The sequence below is a fragment of the Tympanuchus pallidicinctus genome, unplaced genomic scaffold (genome assembly GCF_026119805.1).
Source record: "Tympanuchus pallidicinctus isolate F22 unplaced genomic scaffold, pur_lepc_1.0 scaffold13, whole genome shotgun sequence".
Classification (NCBI taxonomy): domain Eukaryota; kingdom Metazoa; phylum Chordata; class Aves; order Galliformes; family Phasianidae; genus Tympanuchus; species Tympanuchus pallidicinctus.
In genome coordinates, this window is record NW_026294648.1 from 8,296,605 (window position 1) to 8,313,282 (window position 16,678).

A 16,678-nucleotide genomic window follows, 5' to 3' on the forward strand; every position below is an offset into this window, starting at 1 on the left:
TCAGCTTTGTCATCTGGCTTTGAAAAAGCAGGTGCAAGGCCTTTGCCTTGAAATCCACTGTGGTCCCTGATAATGAGCATCTTTCTTGGTGAGGAAGGAAGAAAGTGTGACTCACACTGTTATCAGGAGCGTTAGCCCTACAGGTAAATGCAGTTTCACTGACGCAAGGCTAACGGTGACGTCTCGGTGGGGAGCCTGCTTCAGCAGGGAACCTGGTGCCCTCTTTTCTGGGACCTAATCTAAATCCTTTTATAAGGGGCTGGCAGGTGGACCAAACTTCCCTGGGCAAAGGGGTTATCTTGCATCCGGCAGTGGGATGTGGTACCAAAGGACAAAGGAGGTGGCCTGAGGGTTAAAAAGTGCTCGCTCCTTCATGGACACCTTGTACCCTCCCTCTGTCCCCCTTGCCTTGGCACAAGTGGCTTTGCACAGCATCACCTTGCCGGCTGCTGGGGCTGCAGCTGCACAGCACATCCCGCCAGTGCTAAAGGGTTGCAGGGAGCAGGTTTGACCCTGCCCTCCCATCCCAAACCTGCCCCTGCAGGAACCCACAGGCTTAGACCCACCTGCAAGACCCCTCTGTGTTTTATTTCATCTCCTTTATGGCCAAGAGCAAGGGATGGGGCTCCCTTTGCATCCATCTTTGCAGGATGGATGAAGCAGACAGGTGAGCGTGGCCCTGCCAGAGCCTGCCCTGACACTGGTGAGGTGCTGGGGTACTCCTTAGTACCACAGACAAGTTCAATCACAGCCCATCTAGAAACACAGATTTATTGTGATATCAGCTTGCAATCAGTACTCCATCCCCACACTGTCCCCCCAAAATTCTGGGCTCCTGTGGGTGCCCTAATCCCCCCCCAGTGTCTCCAGAGCCACAGATGAGCAGGTGAGCCCCAGCGGCACAATTTCACTGTCCTTGCTGGGCTGTGGGCTGCAGGATGGAGTTTGGCCATGAGAAGACTGCTGTGCAGGGGCTATGGGTGTGCTTCCAGCTGGCTTGCAGGGGCAGCTCCAAAAGTGGTAACAGAAGCTGGACTCAGGGTCCTTCACAGCTGAGATTTCTGAGCAGTCATATGTCAAGATCCCCGAGCAAAAGATACGAATGTGGGAGACACCGCTGCATCCTTCTCCTCTTACTGTGTGCCCTCGGTGCCAGCCCAGGTGTTTCGGAAGCTAGGAAAAGTGCTGACCAGGTGCCCTGCTGCTGCTACACATATCCCGTCAGGTTGTAGGAGCTGAACTCACTCTTGGGCTTCTGCATCTGTTTGACGGAGGGCTGGGGACTCCTGCTTGCCAGCAGCCGGGGTGAGTAGGGGCCTGATGGGTCACGGGGAGGGCAGGAGGCACAGAGGATGAAGCCACCAATGAGGGAGAGCAGAGAGGAGATGATGCCCAGGTATAGAGCTTCCCCCAACTCAAATTTGGTGCTGTCGGGGAGCAGGGGGTTGTGGAAATCTCGTAGCACCACATGGATGTTCCACACCAGTGGGATGAAGCAAAGCAGCCCCCCGAGGATGAAGACCACACCACCCGCCACTGCCACTCGGTCCTTGGCTGGGGAGCCCTGATTGAAGACGGTGCACCTCATGCCCACCACTGCCATAAGGCAAGCAAGGGAGGAGACGGCACAGGAGCTCACCATCAGGGCCTGGGCTGCCTGGATGTCAGGAGGCAGGTTGAGCAGGGAGCTGTAGATGTCGCACTGAGTGATGCCCGTGCTATATGTAGCACACTCCATCCATAGCCCCTTGGTGAAGCTCACAGCTGTCACGATGCTCGAGCCAATGTAGGAGCTGATCTTCCAGTTGGGCAGCAGCGTGGTTGTCAGCGTGCCGATGTAGCCCAGGAAGGCCACGATGTAGCCCACCAGCTGGAGTCCCATAGAGACCATGGTTGGGCCGGCTGTCACCTCTCCCGCACGTTTACCTTCCCATGGCCCTGCTAGCGGCTCCTCTCGCTGTGCTGAAGCTTCACCCCGCTCCTGTGGGTGTTGGTTTTGTGAGGGCACGGGCGCGTGGGGGGAGCCGGGGGGAGGAGAGGTTACCTGCAAGAGTGGAAAGCAATCCCTCCCCGATTAACGATTGACTCGAGCCTGCAGAGAATCGCCAAGCACCCTTTCACCTCTGTTATCTTCCCAGGCAGGCTTCAATAGGCAGCACAGCGGAGCCCAGGCAGGCCGCCAAAGCCCCTCCTTGTGCTGTGGGCAGGATGGGGAGCTGGCTGGTCCCCATCAGGTCTCTGCTGGGGCATTTCTTAATGCATGGTGTCTCCTGGTGCAAGCCTCCCCAGCCACCTCTTCCTTCACCCTGTGTCCTGCTTAATGGAAATATTCTTTTGCTGCTGTGCACTCCTCCAGCTGCCTTTGCAAACTCAGCTAATCTTTATCTTTCCCTGTTTCAAGGCAAAAAAGAAGCCAAAACACTGTGGCTGCGTGTTGTTTGTTTGGAACTGTTGGAGGTGCTTTAGAGTGGTGGCCCTGAGGTTTTCTCAGCAGAAAAATGGGGTTCCTAAAGCATCTGCTGCTATCCCCCCACCCCACAGAGAATCCAGCAGGAATGGGGCCAAGGGATGTGTTCTCCTGAGGGTGAATCACAGCTATCAGCCTTCCCATGTGATGATGAAAGGGAGGAATGGCAGGTGACAGCGACACCTACATCCCTAGGAGAGCCCGGAGGTTCACGAAGGACAGCAATGCACTGGGCACAGTGTGTTTAATGGTGAGTCCATGCCAGCTCCTGGGAGCATTCTGTCCTGCAGCAAGCAGTGTGCTCCCCATGTGGGTGCTAGTGCCATGGGGTTTTTTTCTGCCCCAGCTGGGGGTGGGCAACAGGGATCTGGCAGACACGGGGCGGTTTGTTTTTCCTTCATCTTGTTTCAAAATTCCCCCTGCTGTGGTTCTTGCGAAACAGCAAACCACACAGATACTGCCTGGCCAGTGGCCTCCTGCCCTGGGAAATTTGCCGGCTGAGGGTGCACCCCTCCCAGAGCCTCCATTCCCTTTCCCCGGCCTTGGAACATCAAATGTTTACTATTAAAATTTCCCGACTTTCATCTCCTTTCCCACGTGCAACCCAATATACAGCCACTCAATCTTATGGGTGCTGTTACAGAACTAATACTCAGGTTTTGGGGGCTGGCAAACTGGGGCATGCGAGGGACTGTGTACTTACAGAGATGGCTGGAGATGTGGTGCGGGACCGAGGGCAGCTGCAGTCCTACAGGAAGAGGCTCGTCAGGGCTGGGGATCAGGGACTGCGAATGGTTCACCTCGGCTTTGCAAAATCCATCCACAAATCTCAGCCTGGAGGCTTATTGCAGATCAGAATTAAACCCTTTCGGTGTCAGGAAGGATTGAGGAGCTGGGATGCCTTGTTTTGCTTGTTTTCTATTAATTATCAGGGTAGGTGGTTGCCTAAGTGGCTTGGGATACCAGGCTAGGGCGGGGGCAGTGGTGTGTGGAGGAAAGGCGGTGAGAAGAGATGGGGTGGAGTGAAGGGAGCAGAGCCAAGGATGGAAACTGGCTGCAGAGATGAAGCCAAATTCCTCCCTTGCCTTCCATCTGCGCTGGCTCCAGGGGCCCTTTGCTGTCAGTGGTGATGCCCAGCTGGCAGGGGCGCAGAGGGGACTTTTCTCCTGTGGGGTTCAACAGCCCCTGAGACCTGTTTTGGCCAGGGCTAGAAGAGAGTGGCTGGAGATTGAGCTGGGCATAGGGCAATGCAGTGTGCAAGTTACCAAGGTGTCCCACAGCACACCAGTACCACAAGAGATGGACAACCCAGCATTTCCATCTTCTACGCTGAATCCCGTCCCTGCCAAGCTGTGTGCTGGGATCACAGGGCAGCAAAAGACCAGCAGGTTGAACTCTCCAGCCTTGCTTGTCCTCTGCAGGGTTTGTTATTGTAAGACTCCTGGCCCAAATGAGGAGCAAATGGGGACGGTAATGAGGGCTGTTGCTCGTGCCATGCCCCCTCCCGTTCCCCGGCTGCTGCAGATGGACTGGGGCAGGGAGGGCCCCTGGTGACAAATTGTGCTCAGAGCCAAGCTGATCCTGGCCAATGTTTGGACACTGCTGGCAGAGCTACAGCAGGGACCATTTGCTATTTTCTTTCCTTGTCTCAAACTGAAACTCTCCCAGGATTGGGGGGTGACCTGCCTGCAAGTGGCACCTCGCATCAAGTGCCCAGTCAGGAGCAGCACGAGGGGTGGGATGCATACAGGTATGACCCTTGCATCCTCCTACTGAGAATCCTTCCTGCACCTCCTGATACTGTCTGCATCCCAGAGAGCCTAGGGAGATCACTGGCAAACACTGCAGCAGTAAATTATGGAATCATAGAATTATTTGAGCTGGAAAAGACCTTCAAAGACCATCTAATCCAATTGCTCTGCTGTGGGCATGGACATCGCTTTAGCAGATCATACTGAACCATTCTGCTGGGAGGGGACAGCCAGTTCTGAGTTGTGCCACTGCTTTTGGTTGCCAGCTCCGTGCTGCAGCTGTGCCCAGCCCTGCAAGGCTAAAGCTTGGGGAGAAGCTGCCTTGTGTCTGTGTCCCACTCACCTTGGGGCTGGTCCTGCAACCAGCCTTGGGGATATGACAGCCATTATACATTATACATTATATGCAGCACCTCTTTGCTGTAGGAATAAAACCTGGGACCGCCCTGGAGGACCTGAGCAGGAACCTGTGTGCCTGAGCAGGACCGCTGCAATCCCCTGGCACCTATCTTCACCCCTATCCTCTCTTGAGCATCCTTTCTCTCACCTTCTGGTTGGTCTGTGCTTGCTTCTGCTGCAGCCCATCACACTGTCACCATCATGCCATCCTCATCCCCTGCCCGTCGTGATGCCCCAGCACTCCTGATCAATTCCCCAAATCTCCTCTCCCTTATGCAAATGGCTACTAAGAACACTTAATCATCCTTGTTAATTGTCTTTGCCCTACCCTGTTTCCCCCCACACCCCCCTGAGCCCTCCTGGGGACTTTCTCACAAATGGTGTCTAACTTTTCCCTTCTGTGTTTTGCTTTTCCACAACACCCTGCTTCCAGTCCCCCCCAGCCCTCTGTTTACACAACTGGGACAAATTTCACACCCTGGGGACTGCTACCCCTGAGCCCCCAGTCCAACACTCTCCTGCCACAAAGAATTTGTGAGTCACTGGTGAGGGCAGAGCTATATATAAAGCTATCCTCACAAAGGACCTCCAGCCTTGGAGGGGACACCGTTGCCACCATGGAAGCTGCTGCCTGTTGCCTGCCTCTCCACCGGCTCCCGTTGCCCATAGCTGGTGCTTGCCCAGCCCCGGGGCTGCAGCAGAGGGGAAGGTACTTTGGGTGCAGAATGGGTGGGGGGGGCTGGAGCAGGCAGCAATGGCTATGTGGGAAGGCTCCAGGTGAGTTTGGGTGAAGGCCATGTGCTCCTGGTTTAGGTGCAGACTCCCACAATCCCAGCACTGAAGGTGCAGAGCCTAGGATCTGGGAGCTCCTGCAGGGAAGGGACCACAAGTGGGGTGGTGGATATGCCTGGCACCAGGGCAGGGGTTGTGGATGTACTGGCAAAACTGGAGTGTGTGGCTGGGGTGTGGGTGAGCAAGGCAAGCGGGGAGGAAAATGCAGGGTGCCCACTGTGCTCATCTTTCTGTCCTCCCCAAGACCCAAGCCACTCTGGAGACCATGGCTGCCCCAGGAGGAATTCATGACCAGGCAGCAGAGGGAACAGATGGACACTGTGAGTTTTATTCTTCCTGCTGCGACCCACTTTTTTTTTTCCATTGACAGCGTTGGAGTCACCAGCCTCTGGCCCCAGACTCCTTTATCCCTTGCAAGGGCTGAGCAGAGGGCACAGAGCAAGCACCTGCACCCTGACATCCTCCCCAAAGCCCACGGGAGGGTAGCTGCAATAAGGGGGTGAGCAGGGAGTACTTTGGGTACCCACATTCCCCAGCATCTCCTCTCCACTCCCCAAGCCTACAGCCTTCTGGGGCAGTGCCAACTGCAGCAAACACAGCTGCTCTGTGGGGTCTGAAAGGGATGCCTGTTCCCGGCCTGGCGGGCATTCCTCAGGGGGTTAGCAGGACGCGTGGGCACAATGGGGGAGATTACTCTGGCAAAAAGCCCTCGTGTGGGGTTTAGATGCCAGCTTCCTTTGTGGGAGCACAGGGAACTGAATCCATTCAGCAGAGGAGCGGGGAAAATTGGGATGCGGTCTGGCCCCACAGACACACTGCTCAGGGGCTGTGAGGTGGTGTGTAAACCTCTGATGTTAGGAAGGAGGTCTGTGTCACTGCAACCACGGCAGGAGCAGGGGCACAGGGATATGGGGCAGGTCCCAGCCCGGCTCTGTTCCCACAGGCTCATCCCCTCGATGCTGCAGGAGACCACAGCACTGACAAAGCGCTAGCACTGTTCCGCCATCCGGTCAGGTACGTCCCCGTGCCGGCGCCATGCCCACAGCTAGGACGGGCAGGTTCTCACGGTGATTCTCGCCAACAGGCTCCTGTGGCCCAAATCCAGGTGCTTTGACTATCTGTACAGTGTGGCGGAGAAGCTGCTGGAGAACTTCCCGGTGCAGGCCACGCTGTGCCTCTACGATGATTCAGACAGCGAGGGGGATGAGACCGAAGATGACGATGAAGATGGCGATGAAGGGAACGAAGGAGAGGTCGGAGGCGCTGTGCCCGCGCTAGGGGCAGGCTCCCCGCGGCCGGCCTGAACGCAGCACACGTGGCACGGGGATGGAGGATGACTGAGGCGTAGGGCAGCGCGGGGCCTTAGTGCCGCGGGGGCAGCGTGAGCCGGGTCCGGCCGCTCGAGCAGCCGTGACGCTGAGCGCGGTGCAGAGCCCAGCCCCATGAAGCGGCACAGGGCCCAGCGGCGCCGGCAGTCAGTTTGTGGAGAAATAAAGCGCGTGAAACTCCGACGGCCTCCGCGGTGTGAGGCGCGGGGCGGGGCGGGGCGGGGCGGGGCGGGGCCGCCCGCAGGCGGTGACCGATCCCCGATCATGGTTCCGCAGCGCCGCCCGCAGCACGAAGCGCTGCGCCGCAGCGGGCGTGGGACTACTACTCCCAGCAGCCTAGGCGGCCACATCGCGCTCTCCCATTGGCTGCACGTTCACAGAGTCCGCGTTTGATTGGGGAAGGCTCGTAGGCCCGCCCACTTTTCCGCTCCCCGCTTCTAATTGTAGAGGCGGAGGAGGAGGCGGGGCGTGCTGGCTGAGGGGGGTTGTGATTGGCTGAGAGGTGGGAGGGGGGCGGAGCTTTCCTCTTCCTGCCCGTCGGCGGGAGGGAGCGGCTGCGGCGGGGCGCGAGGCCGCCATGAGGTACGGGCGGGGCGGCGTGAGGCGGGCTGTGGGGCGGCGGGGGAACTCGGGGTGATGTGGGGTACTGGGGCTGAGGGTATGGGGTGGGCTTCGGGCTGGGGCGTTGAGGCTCTGTGTGTGTGGAGGGGGTGGGATGCCAGGGCTGGAGGTCGGTGTATGGGCTGGGGGAGCTGCGGGCAGGGCGGGCCTGGCTGGGTGCGGGAGGTGCTGTGGGGTCCGGCTTCCCCGTGGCGCGTTCTGTGGGGCCGCCCGGAGCCGATGGCGACAAATGGGGTCGGGGTCTGGGCGTGGAGGGAGGGAGGGGGCCGGGCAGCGCGGGGCCGGGCCGCGGCATGGCATCGAAGGCTGCCGCGAGGTGAAGCTTCGGGCCCCCGCGGTGTCTGGCGTGCGGAGCGGGCGCAGCCTGGCACCGCGTGGTGGATCCTGGCACAGAGCATCGCTGGGGAGCGGGAGGAATCCCCGCTGTCTGGATCACGGCTGTGGCGCCGGTCGGTCCCTCGTCACACCTGTGCCCTTACCCTGGACTCTGCGGGCTAGGATCGCGCGCCGGGCTTTGCCAGCACGATTTCCTCCTTTGGCATCAGGGAGGGGGGTGGGGGGAGACACGAATGTGCGACTGCAGCATCCTCGCATTCACGGACGCATCCCTCGCGCCTCCTCGCCGTTGCTGTAGCAACCTCCCGTCGGTGGGGTATTTATAGAGGAGAGCTGAGAAGCGTGGGGCGGACGGGGCTGGGTGGGTGTCTGCCGGGTCAGCCTCCAGCTTCTCTCATACGGTGGGTGGGTGCTCAGGCAGTGCTGCTCGCCGGCTGCCGGCCCTCCCGCTCATCTCACCTGGGGGCGGCCAGGGATCTGCGTGTGGAAATTAAAAATAAATACCCGTGTTGCTCACCCTTGTTGCGTGCGCCCGAGCAGGCAGCTCTTGTGCTTGCAGGCTTGTGCAGAGCAGGCTTATTGTTGTGCTGGAATAAACAGTCTCTTGTTTCTGACGCTGGGTGGTGCATTGGCACAGATGTTTGGGGAAAAAAAAGTTAAAACTGATGAAATTGATCATTACTGTACTTTTATACCTGCGGTGTCAGGCTCCATGAATGTAAAGCGTGCTTCATGGAGCCTGGGATCCTGGCAAGTCTAGTCTTGAATATGTTTATTTCCGTGACTCGAATTCTCGTGTGTATCAGGTAGAGAAGGTGTGATGCTCATTGCCTGTAATAATGAGTGGCACGAAGTTTGTGTACTGTGTGGATGCTGGGGCAAATTTTCTTTGCAGCCTGTTCTTTGATACAGAGGATTTGAGTTTCTTCATTAAAACAGACAGCAACAAAATCAGGTCAGTATCTGCTCACAGCTGACAGAACCTATAAGGGAATGTGCGGCTCCTGCAGCCTGTGTGCTCCCATCAGACTTGGGAATGTGGTTTGGAGGAGCAAGATCAAGTGTTCCATTCCTTGTGAAGAGAAATGTGGATGAATGCCCAGCCTGGGGAGTGCGAGATGGCAAATCTGTCACATGTAATTGTTCTGTTGCTTTCCCTCTGTCCTGTTTAAATCCCAGGCTAGGTGTTGCAGGATTTCTCAGTCTGTTTAAAATAAACTGTTCTTTGCTGATGGAAAGCAGCTCCAAGCATCGCCGGTCTCTTACTGCTTTTGGTACAAAAAACACGCGAAGCCTGATTTTGGCAGTGAGAGACGTTAGCTTTACTGAGGAGGTGTTTGTTGGTGAGATCTGATACCTCCTGATGTAGCAATACGCCAGCACTGTTGTGTGCCTGGATTCCAGCCTTTTGAGTGAAATGGGAAGTGTGTTTCCTGTGCTGCTGACCCAGCGGATGGCTTTGTACAGCCACTGACCTCACCCCAGCAGAGAGCTAATTGAAGCGCTTTGGGGATTACTCTGAATATCTGCAGTCCTGGACCTCAGATCAGCTCATTTTAGTTCCTGCTGTTTCTAAACTGCCTTTGCTGCTACATCCACAATACATCCCTGTGGGAGCTGGCTCAGTCTTTTGATGGAGTTGTGGTTTTGTCACAGCAAGGAGTCATGGAAGGTGAGAGATGAGTTTGGCCAGGATGGTCTGATCTGTGGGATCTTAAGCGCAGTGAAAAGACAAAACGTGGAAAATAAATGAGTGGAATTCCTCCTGCAAGCAGATAATAGTTTACTCCTTTACTGAACTTCACTGTTGTGGGGTTTTTTTTTTTGTTTTTGAAGTGTGAAAGGTGCTTTTCTAGCAGGAGAGTTGGCATCCTGAATATGCAGGAAGTGCTGCTGTTGCTCTGAGCTTTGCCAAACACCCTTTAGGACATGCATATCCTTTTCTCTCCTGTTAAATACTCAGCTTGATGGTAATGGAGAAAACAATCCAGCCATCCTTACTGCATACTGTGGGTAAGCGTTACAGAAGTGAGAATTTACATGACTGTGCAATGGATGCAAAATGAGTTTATCTGTATCCATCAATCCTGTCTCGGAGGGAAGAGCACCAGTCTGTTCCCAGCGCCTTCCAACTCTCAGGTCGTCCTATATGCTGATCCTGATCTTCCTGGTTAGCTTGTGTGTTTGCCTCCTGGGGCAGCATAGGTCCTGCAGGCACCTGCCATGGGCAGCTGATGGTAGCAAGCATGTCAGGCAGAGGGAGGCTCTGGTGTCAGGTGTACTCTGTGTCCAGCAGAGCATTGTTGATCACTCACCAATTACATGGTCCTCGTTGGCTGTGCCTTGTTTCCGTGAATGGGAGACTCTCCCTTTTGCTCTTGGTGCTGGGTGTATTGGAGTCTGCTTCTCTCAGAGGAATTGTCGCTTTCGAAGCATTCTTTATTCTGTGAATTCAAAGGTTAGGAGATTAGCTGGTTGCAAGGTTGGGCTGACAGTTTCATGGGTCTACAGATAGCACCCTGCTTTCTGCATCATTCTGATCCAGGATGGTGGAGGGATCAGGCTTTAGTGTCTGCTGGGCTGCAATTGAAGCTCTTGATGACTCTCCTATTTTCTTCCCTGCAGGTAGGTGGGAGTCCCCTGCAGCCGAGCAAGGCAGCATGGCAAGTAAGTGTTCCCTCTTCCCCTCCAGCACCACTACCACCTCTTCATCTGCAGTAGGGAAGTGTTTTTCAGGTGCCTCACAAGCAAGAGGCACATGTATTTTTTGGGGAGGCTCAGATGCCATTGACTCTTATCCCTATACATGGTCTGAGGTCCAGCCTGCCTTGTTCCTCTCTCATCTGTGCAAGATGGGAGGTACTGAAGGGCGAATCTCTCCAGGACTGCCTTTATTTCTGTGAGGCTTGTTGCAGGAAGCCTTCCTTGAGGCTTTTTGGACTGACTGACTCCTTTGCAGGCATTGCTGGTCTGCACCAAGATCTCCCAGCCGTGGTGCTCCCCAGGAAGGTGGCCTGCGATTTGGGCCATGCTGTCCTGCAGCCTGGGTGGCCTGGGACACTGCAGCCCTATGTTCTTGGCAGAGACTTGGGCAGTAGTGTAACGTAGCCCCCTGCTGGAGCATGTTGCATCTTGGTGAGTGAGTGCCCAGCACATGTGGCCATTTGGTGCCAGCAGCTGTGAGGACTGGCCTGGCAAAAGCTGGGCTGAGAACAGTAAGGGTGCAGGGTGGAAAACAGCATGTGATCTGTGAAGGGCTGGACTCAACCCTCTGTCCTCACTTATCTGAGCAGCCTGCACAGAGGCTGCATGTAGCGATGCAATGGGAACTCTGAAAGGAACAGGAAGATGCTAGAGCTGAAATCTCAGGATCTGCTGAGGTGCCGCCAGAGCCAGCTGTGAAGGTGGAGGCAGAGGCCAAGCTGGACAGAAGAGAACTCCAGGGATGACAGGTATGCCTCCTCTTGTTGTCTGTACTGTGCTAGGGGGAGGGAGCAGAGATCTCCACGCAGGTTCTGCCACAGAATGTACCTTTTATCTTGTGTTATTGAGGAAGGTCCCCAGTTGTTGCCCTGCCTTCTAGCACCTTCTCTCTCTCGCAGATTTTAGCTGCTGACTTAGTAGCACCTGCTTCTTGTGGAAGCTGTCCCTTGAGGTGGCAGTGCCCTGTGCCAAGCAGTTTCTGTCATGCAAGTCACATGAAGGATGTGACTTGCAGGAGTGGTTTGTGGTGATCAGCACATTTGCCCGCATGTGCTTCCCCAAAACTGCAGCCCTGACTGCTCCTTTCCAGGCACAGCCATGTGTCATTTGGGCAAGGCAGTCCTGGGTAGAGGTATGGCTAAGCCTGCCTACCACCAGGGGCCAGCATCACCTTAGGAAACTTAAAAGGGATGGCAGTGAACTCCTGCTCCCCCAGCCTAAAGCTCTAATCTTTCCTGTGCACTGGTGCTCCAACTGGTGTGGGGAGACTTGGAGAGGCACAAGGAGTCAGTACAGACACTGCTGGGGTTTGAAAAGTCTTCCCTCTGTCCTGTGGTTTGGAGACAACTGCTGCTCAGCTGTCTGCTGTCCTGTGAGTTGAGGATCCCAAGTCAGAGAGGAGAGTTTACAAGGCTCTTCTGTCCTGAAGGCCACTGGTCTTCCTGCCCTGATTCCCATGCATGTGGGAACTGCTTTCCACATAAAAGAGGGGAAGGATCAGTGACTTAGTTTCTGCTCTCCTGTCATTTCTAGGTCCTCAGGGGAGATTCCCTGGGGGAAGAGGCTCATGCCTCCATCACAGCATGTTTTCAACTGAGAAATTGTTTGTGATACCTCTCTGTGTGTCTGTTTTTATTTCCATCATAGTGACCAGTTCAGCAAAGCAGGGTCAAGTGAGTGGTATCTGCAGGGATGGAAAACTGTGCAAGTGAGATCTGCAGCTAAGCTTGTTGCTCCAAGGTGGGAAGGAAGATGGAAAGAGTCTCAGGCTCAAGTGCTGAGGAGGGGAGAGTTCATAGCACAGCTTGATCAAGTCAGGAAGCCAAGGAGGTAAGGCCAGATTTCTCCAGTGAAAGCTGGGACATTTGCAGAATGGATGGTGCCTTTGTGAAATTTCATCCGGTTCCAGAAAGGGGCGGGTGACAGCCAGCCTGCCAGCCTGCTCCATCTTCAGCCAGGACAGCCCTCCTTGACTGGGAAAGCCAAGGCAAGCTGATCCCTGCCCTCCAGCGGTGTGCTTCTGTGCCTCTTGAAGATGCTTTTTTCTGGTTATCCTTGTTATTTAAGGGGGGAAAAAAAAAAAAGATATGTTTGCATAATAAAGTTGATTCTGAAGGGAAAGTCTCTGACTCACATCATTCATGCTGTTCTTCATTCACACCTCAGTGGTTTCAGTCTTCTGCAAACTCTCTCACCGAAGCAAGCCATTAATAAATCACTAGGGGGAAATGCACCTACACAGCACATAAAGAGCACAGTATCTCCAAGCACAGAGTCGCATAGCATTGTAGTAGTTTCTTATTTGTGGTCTTTCCCCTGCCTTGACACTTGTGAGTATTCTCAAAAATACCTTGCTATATTATTTTAGAAGCAGGATAAATGGAAGGTAAAGCTGAAGGAAAACATGTTGACCTCCCTGGTGGCAGGCTGCTACTGAATGTTATGTTTGATCATTTACTAAGCATCCTTTTCTATTCTATCCAAGCTGGTCTAATGGGAGACTCTGTCAGTCCCCCTACCTCCTTGTCCTGCATCTGTTCTTATTGCTGCAGTGTGAATTAGTTCATCTGGTTAATCCATTGGAAGACTGAGCCTGAGGGGAAGAGGTGAACAGGCTTCTGTAGATCAGCCAGCTGACCTGATTCATCTTACTCAAAGAATGCAGTGAGATTGGCTGAGTGGGAAGAAGCAGTTGGATGTGTTTGGCTGCATACAGAAGGGCTGCCTTGTGAAATGTGTGTGGGATGTTTGTATCCTGGGAGGGTCATGGTCTGTGTGCAGTGTTGCTTTTTGGACAGCATCTCACCTTTCTTGTGCTAACAGGGTCAGTGCCCTTACGCTGGGAGCTCCCTTTTCCTGCAGAAGCCTCTGCCTGACCCTGGGTCCTTTTCTGATGTAGTTGCCATGTAGTAAAAGGGCAGTATTGTGAGGTCCCATCAAGGGCAGAAGGTTAAAAACAAGTCCGTTGGAGCTGTCCTATGTGGTCTGACACTGCCAATTTCTGTGTATGTAGCATCCAGTCCTGTTGGAAGAATGCTGCTGGTGCTGCATGTCTCTGGGCAGACCCCAGAAACCCTACTACTGTGTGTACTTCCTCAGCAGGCACACTGCTGCGCTAACTGAGCTGTAGCTGTGGGCCGTTTGGTGCTTGGGATACCTGTTCCACCAAAAGCGGGTGGGAAAACCCGGCTGCACAGAGGCCAAGTGTGGGTTTGTCGCTGTTGAGCATCTGTGCTTTGTGTGTTGCAGTGTTCTTGGGGGCCAGGAATGCCCACTCAATCCTGAAGCGCTTTCCCCGAGCCAACGGCTTCCTGGAGGAGATCCGGCAGGGCACCATCGAGCGGGAGTGCATGGAGGAGGTCTGCAGTTACGAGGAGGTCAAGGAAGTGTTCGAGAACAAGGAGAAGACAGTGAGTTTGTCCCACTCTGCTCCTCAGTGGATGCATGAGGCACTTATGCCTTGGTATGCTGTGGGTGGAGAAAAGCACAGTGGGAATGGCCTCTCCTGTTTCCTCTGTCCTCTTCATTCCACGGGCAGTATGCTGTAGCCTCACTTTTCAGCATGTTTTACTCTTGCAAGACAATGTTCTCTCCTTGTCATTGCTGGGACACCCTGCATAGCTTCAGGTTGAACTGGCACTCCCCTGGCATTTATAAGAGATTTATACTGCTGTCCCCACATCTCCAGGTGGGTTTTGACTTTGGCCACATTTCTCCCTGCTTAATATGGGGACTGGTGGCTGCTGTTGAGGTTTGTTCCCATCATCTTTTTTGCTGGGTCCTGTAGTTGTTTAAGCAGGACCACTCAGCCTTGGTGAGAGTGTTGCAAGGCAGCTGGAAAGGCCTCTTCTGTGGGTTTGGGGACAGCAGTGTTTATTGCATGTGATGGTTAGGGGCTGCTTGTCCCACGCAGAAGCACGTGGTAGTTCCTTCTGTGTTTCTACTGCAGATGGAGTTCTGGAAGGGCTACACCAACTCTGTGTACTCTGTCAAGGACCCTGGGCACAGCACGGAGCGCTCAGATGCTATGTACGTGGTAGTGCCCCTCTTGGGAGTGGCTCTTCTGATAGTCATCGCCCTCTTCATCATCTGGAGGTGCCAGCTGCAAAAGGCCACCCGTCACCGCCCTTCCTACGCCCAGAACCGCTACCTGGCCAGCCGAACAGGACGCAGCCTCCCCAGGGTCATGGTGTACCGTGAGCGGTCACAGAGCCAAGGGGAAACTCAGTATCAGCGAGAAGCAAGCAACCGAGGGGCTGGAGACAGCAGAGCAGGGGGCACCCCCCAGCCAGAGGGCACTCTCTGTCCACCAGAGCACTCGGTCTCTGTCCTCTCCAGACTGTCCAGTGCCACCCCTCCACCGTCTTACGAGGAAGTTACGGGACACCCAGACAGCAGCAGCGGCGAAGAGACCAGCATCTCCTACAACGACCCTCCACCAAAGTATGAGGAAATTGTGGCTGCTGCTCCCACTGCAGGCAAATAGAGGGTCTGCCTCTCTCTTGCCTCTTCACACACTCATGCTCATGCACCCACACCCCTTGCCATGCCCAGAACCTTGTTCAGGTGGCATTGATATCCCTGTATCACTTGTACAAGCTGGTGCCATCACACAATAGCCTTACCTTCCTTACCAAAAAACAGCTGTCCCCAAGCAGGGTGAGGGTGGGATGTGGGGCTCTGGGTTCAACCAGCTATCCCCCTTCCCCTTGCTCCCTGCTCACATAAGTGCTGCAGCAGCCAGAGCAGAGCAGCAGCTTGTTCCTGGCTCAACTGGGGGTCCTCCCTACGGTGCATTGGATTTCTTCACTTCCCCTCAGACATAACACTTCCCATGACTAAAACAGCCTCACTGCCTCTCTAGGACTCTGCTCAGCCTTACCCTGTGTGCATGCTGGCTCATGGACCTTAGGCACGTGTGGTGCTGGGATTGGTCTTTTCCATAACCAAGTCAGCAGGGGCTGGTTTGTGATATGCTGAGACCCCAGTCCTCACTGTCTTCTGTTTGATGCTTGGTGCTCTGAAGAGAAGGTGAGGAGGCAGGAGCGGTGCTTGTTTCTGTCCCCATGGTTTGTGACCAGGGAGAAAATTCCTTCTTTGTGTGGATTTGCTGCCTGTGGGAGTGGGGAACCCGGTCCATCCTGTTGTGCCTGTAGTGATATTTGTTACTGGGAGAAAGAGGAGGGACTGGGCAAGAAGGTGCTTTGTGATCTAGAACCCTTTGGAAAGGGAGGAAGGTTTGTGGTGGTCTTGCACGTGAGGTAAGTTGCTTTGGAACCATGAAGATGGCTGCACAGCTTTAAGCAGTGGGGATGTACCTCCTTTCTGCAGGTGCCTGCCTCACCTGTTTGGTGTCCTCACTAGGTGTGGGATGCAGGCACAGGGAGGCTGCAGATGTGCCAAATCTCCCTTCAGCCTTCCCCTAACCTCTCAGTCCTGGCTCTCTTTCCAAGGCTTTTGTCCTTCAAGCCGCTCTGGTGGGCAGAGCACATGGCCAGGGCCATGGTGCAGAGGGCCTGTCGGCAGAGATGGCTGCAAAGGTGAACAATGATTGTGCAACCAACCAGGCTCTGGCAGCTGGGGATGCTGATGGCACAGGAGCAGAGCTGGCCCCTTGGAGCCAGGGCAGGGTAGAGCACGTGCTTTGCCCTGGGACCAGCGTGTCCCCTTCTCCTAGGCAGCCACTTCTGGGCTCTGTGCGATGGGGCTGTCCTTTCCCAGTCATGTCTGATGGGCCATAAGGGGGTTCTTCTCACCAGCCCTCAGTACCAGCCCAGAACCTTGTAGCACTGCCGCCCTGTAGCATTCACCCCAGCACCAGTCTCCACCAGCACCAGAAGGCTGTGGTGTACCTGCAGGCTGCCCACACCCGCTGTCCTTTGTCCCAGTGATGCTCTCAGCCTGGAGCTGAGGCTTGCCCAGCATGGCTGTCCCTGGGGCAGGATACAAGCCCGTGGGGTCTGCAGCTGCCAGCACCTCATCTGTCCCCTGCCAGGCCTTCACGCTGCCTTTTGGCCTTAGTAAATGCAGGTGATGGGACAACCTGGCAATGAGTGCCAGGGTCAGAGCTGGGAAAGACTGGAGGGAGTCAGAGGGCATTCTTGGATCCTCTGTCTTTGATGCACGGTCATTACCTTTGCGGTTTGTATTCTGTAAAACTTGGTATATTTCTGTGCAAAAAGGTATTTATTAAAAAACCCTCACTGTCTAAACGGCACAGGGTGGCTTTTTCCCAAACTGCTGGGAGAGGGTTGTGGGATGGGGCATTGCACCCCACATCG

The 16,678-nt window shown here is 55.0% G+C and overlaps 3 protein-coding genes across 11 annotated transcripts; 2 read left to right on the forward strand and 1 right to left on the reverse strand.

The window, feature by feature from the left end:
* Nucleotides 1–757: 757 nt before the first annotated feature.
* On the reverse strand, nucleotides 758–2,179 carry CLDN2 (claudin 2). The gene has a single exon (XM_052672989.1). The coding sequence runs from the start codon at nucleotides 1,889–1,891 to the stop codon at nucleotides 1,208–1,210; it is 684 nt and encodes a 227-aa protein (XP_052528949.1). The 5' UTR covers nucleotides 1,892–2,179; the 3' UTR covers nucleotides 758–1,207.
* Nucleotides 2,180–2,405: 226 nt separating this feature from the next.
* RIPPLY1 (ripply transcriptional repressor 1) lies at nucleotides 2,406–6,888 on the forward strand. Its single transcript, XM_052672990.1, has 3 exons — nucleotides 2,406–5,729; nucleotides 6,353–6,423; nucleotides 6,494–6,888. The coding sequence occupies exons 1-3, from the start codon at nucleotides 5,697–5,699 to the stop codon at nucleotides 6,711–6,713; spliced, it is 324 nt and encodes a 107-aa protein (XP_052528950.1). The 5' UTR covers nucleotides 2,406–5,696; the 3' UTR covers nucleotides 6,714–6,888.
* Nucleotides 6,889–7,250: 362 nt separating this feature from the next.
* PRRG3 (proline rich and Gla domain 3) lies at nucleotides 7,251–16,609 on the forward strand. 9 transcript variants are annotated; one of them, XR_008204138.1, is made up of 4 exons: nucleotides 7,251–7,319; nucleotides 10,320–10,829; nucleotides 10,988–11,146; nucleotides 12,045–12,518. XR_008204138.1 is itself a non-coding variant. In XM_052672986.1 (4 exons), exons 2-4 carry the CDS (start codon nucleotides 10,355–10,357, stop codon nucleotides 14,881–14,883), a joined length of 705 nt encoding a protein of 234 aa, XP_052528946.1. In that variant the 5' UTR covers nucleotides 7,251–7,319; nucleotides 10,320–10,354; the 3' UTR covers nucleotides 14,884–16,609. The 9 variants fall into 9 exon arrangements, 3 of the variants coding, with proteins under 3 accessions (XP_052528946.1, XP_052528947.1, XP_052528945.1); XR_008204136.1 differs by having other exon boundaries at nucleotides 10,320–10,361; nucleotides 10,654–11,146; XR_008204135.1 differs by having other exon boundaries at nucleotides 10,320–10,361.
* Nucleotides 16,610–16,678: the final 69 nt, after the last annotated feature.

Bases quoted from the DNA above. Each gene is read 5' to 3' on its own strand.
- CLDN2 (XM_052672989.1), bottom strand. From the start codon at position 1,891: ATGGTCTCTATGGGACTCCAGCTGGTGGGCTACATCGTGGCCTTCCTG.
- RIPPLY1 (XM_052672990.1), top strand. From the start codon at position 5,697: ATGACCAGGCAGCAGAGGGAACAGATGGACACT. The intron at 5,730-6,352 runs GTGAGTTTTATT...CTGTTCCCACAG, and splicing joins AGAGGGAACAGATGGACACT to GCTCATCCCCTCGATGCTGC. The intron at 6,424-6,493 runs GTACGTCCCCGT...TCTCGCCAACAG, and splicing joins CTGTTCCGCCATCCGGTCAG to GCTCCTGTGGCCCAAATCCA.
- PRRG3 (XM_052672985.1), top strand. From the start codon at position 10,241: ATGGTGGAGGGATCAGGCTTTAGTGTCTGCTGGGCTGCAATTGAAGCT. The intron at 10,362-13,646 runs GTAAGTGTTCCC...TGTGTGTTGCAG, and splicing joins CGAGCAAGGCAGCATGGCAA to TGTTCTTGGGGGCCAGGAAT. The intron at 13,808-14,346 runs GTGAGTTTGTCC...TTTCTACTGCAG, and splicing joins TCGAGAACAAGGAGAAGACA to ATGGAGTTCTGGAAGGGCTA.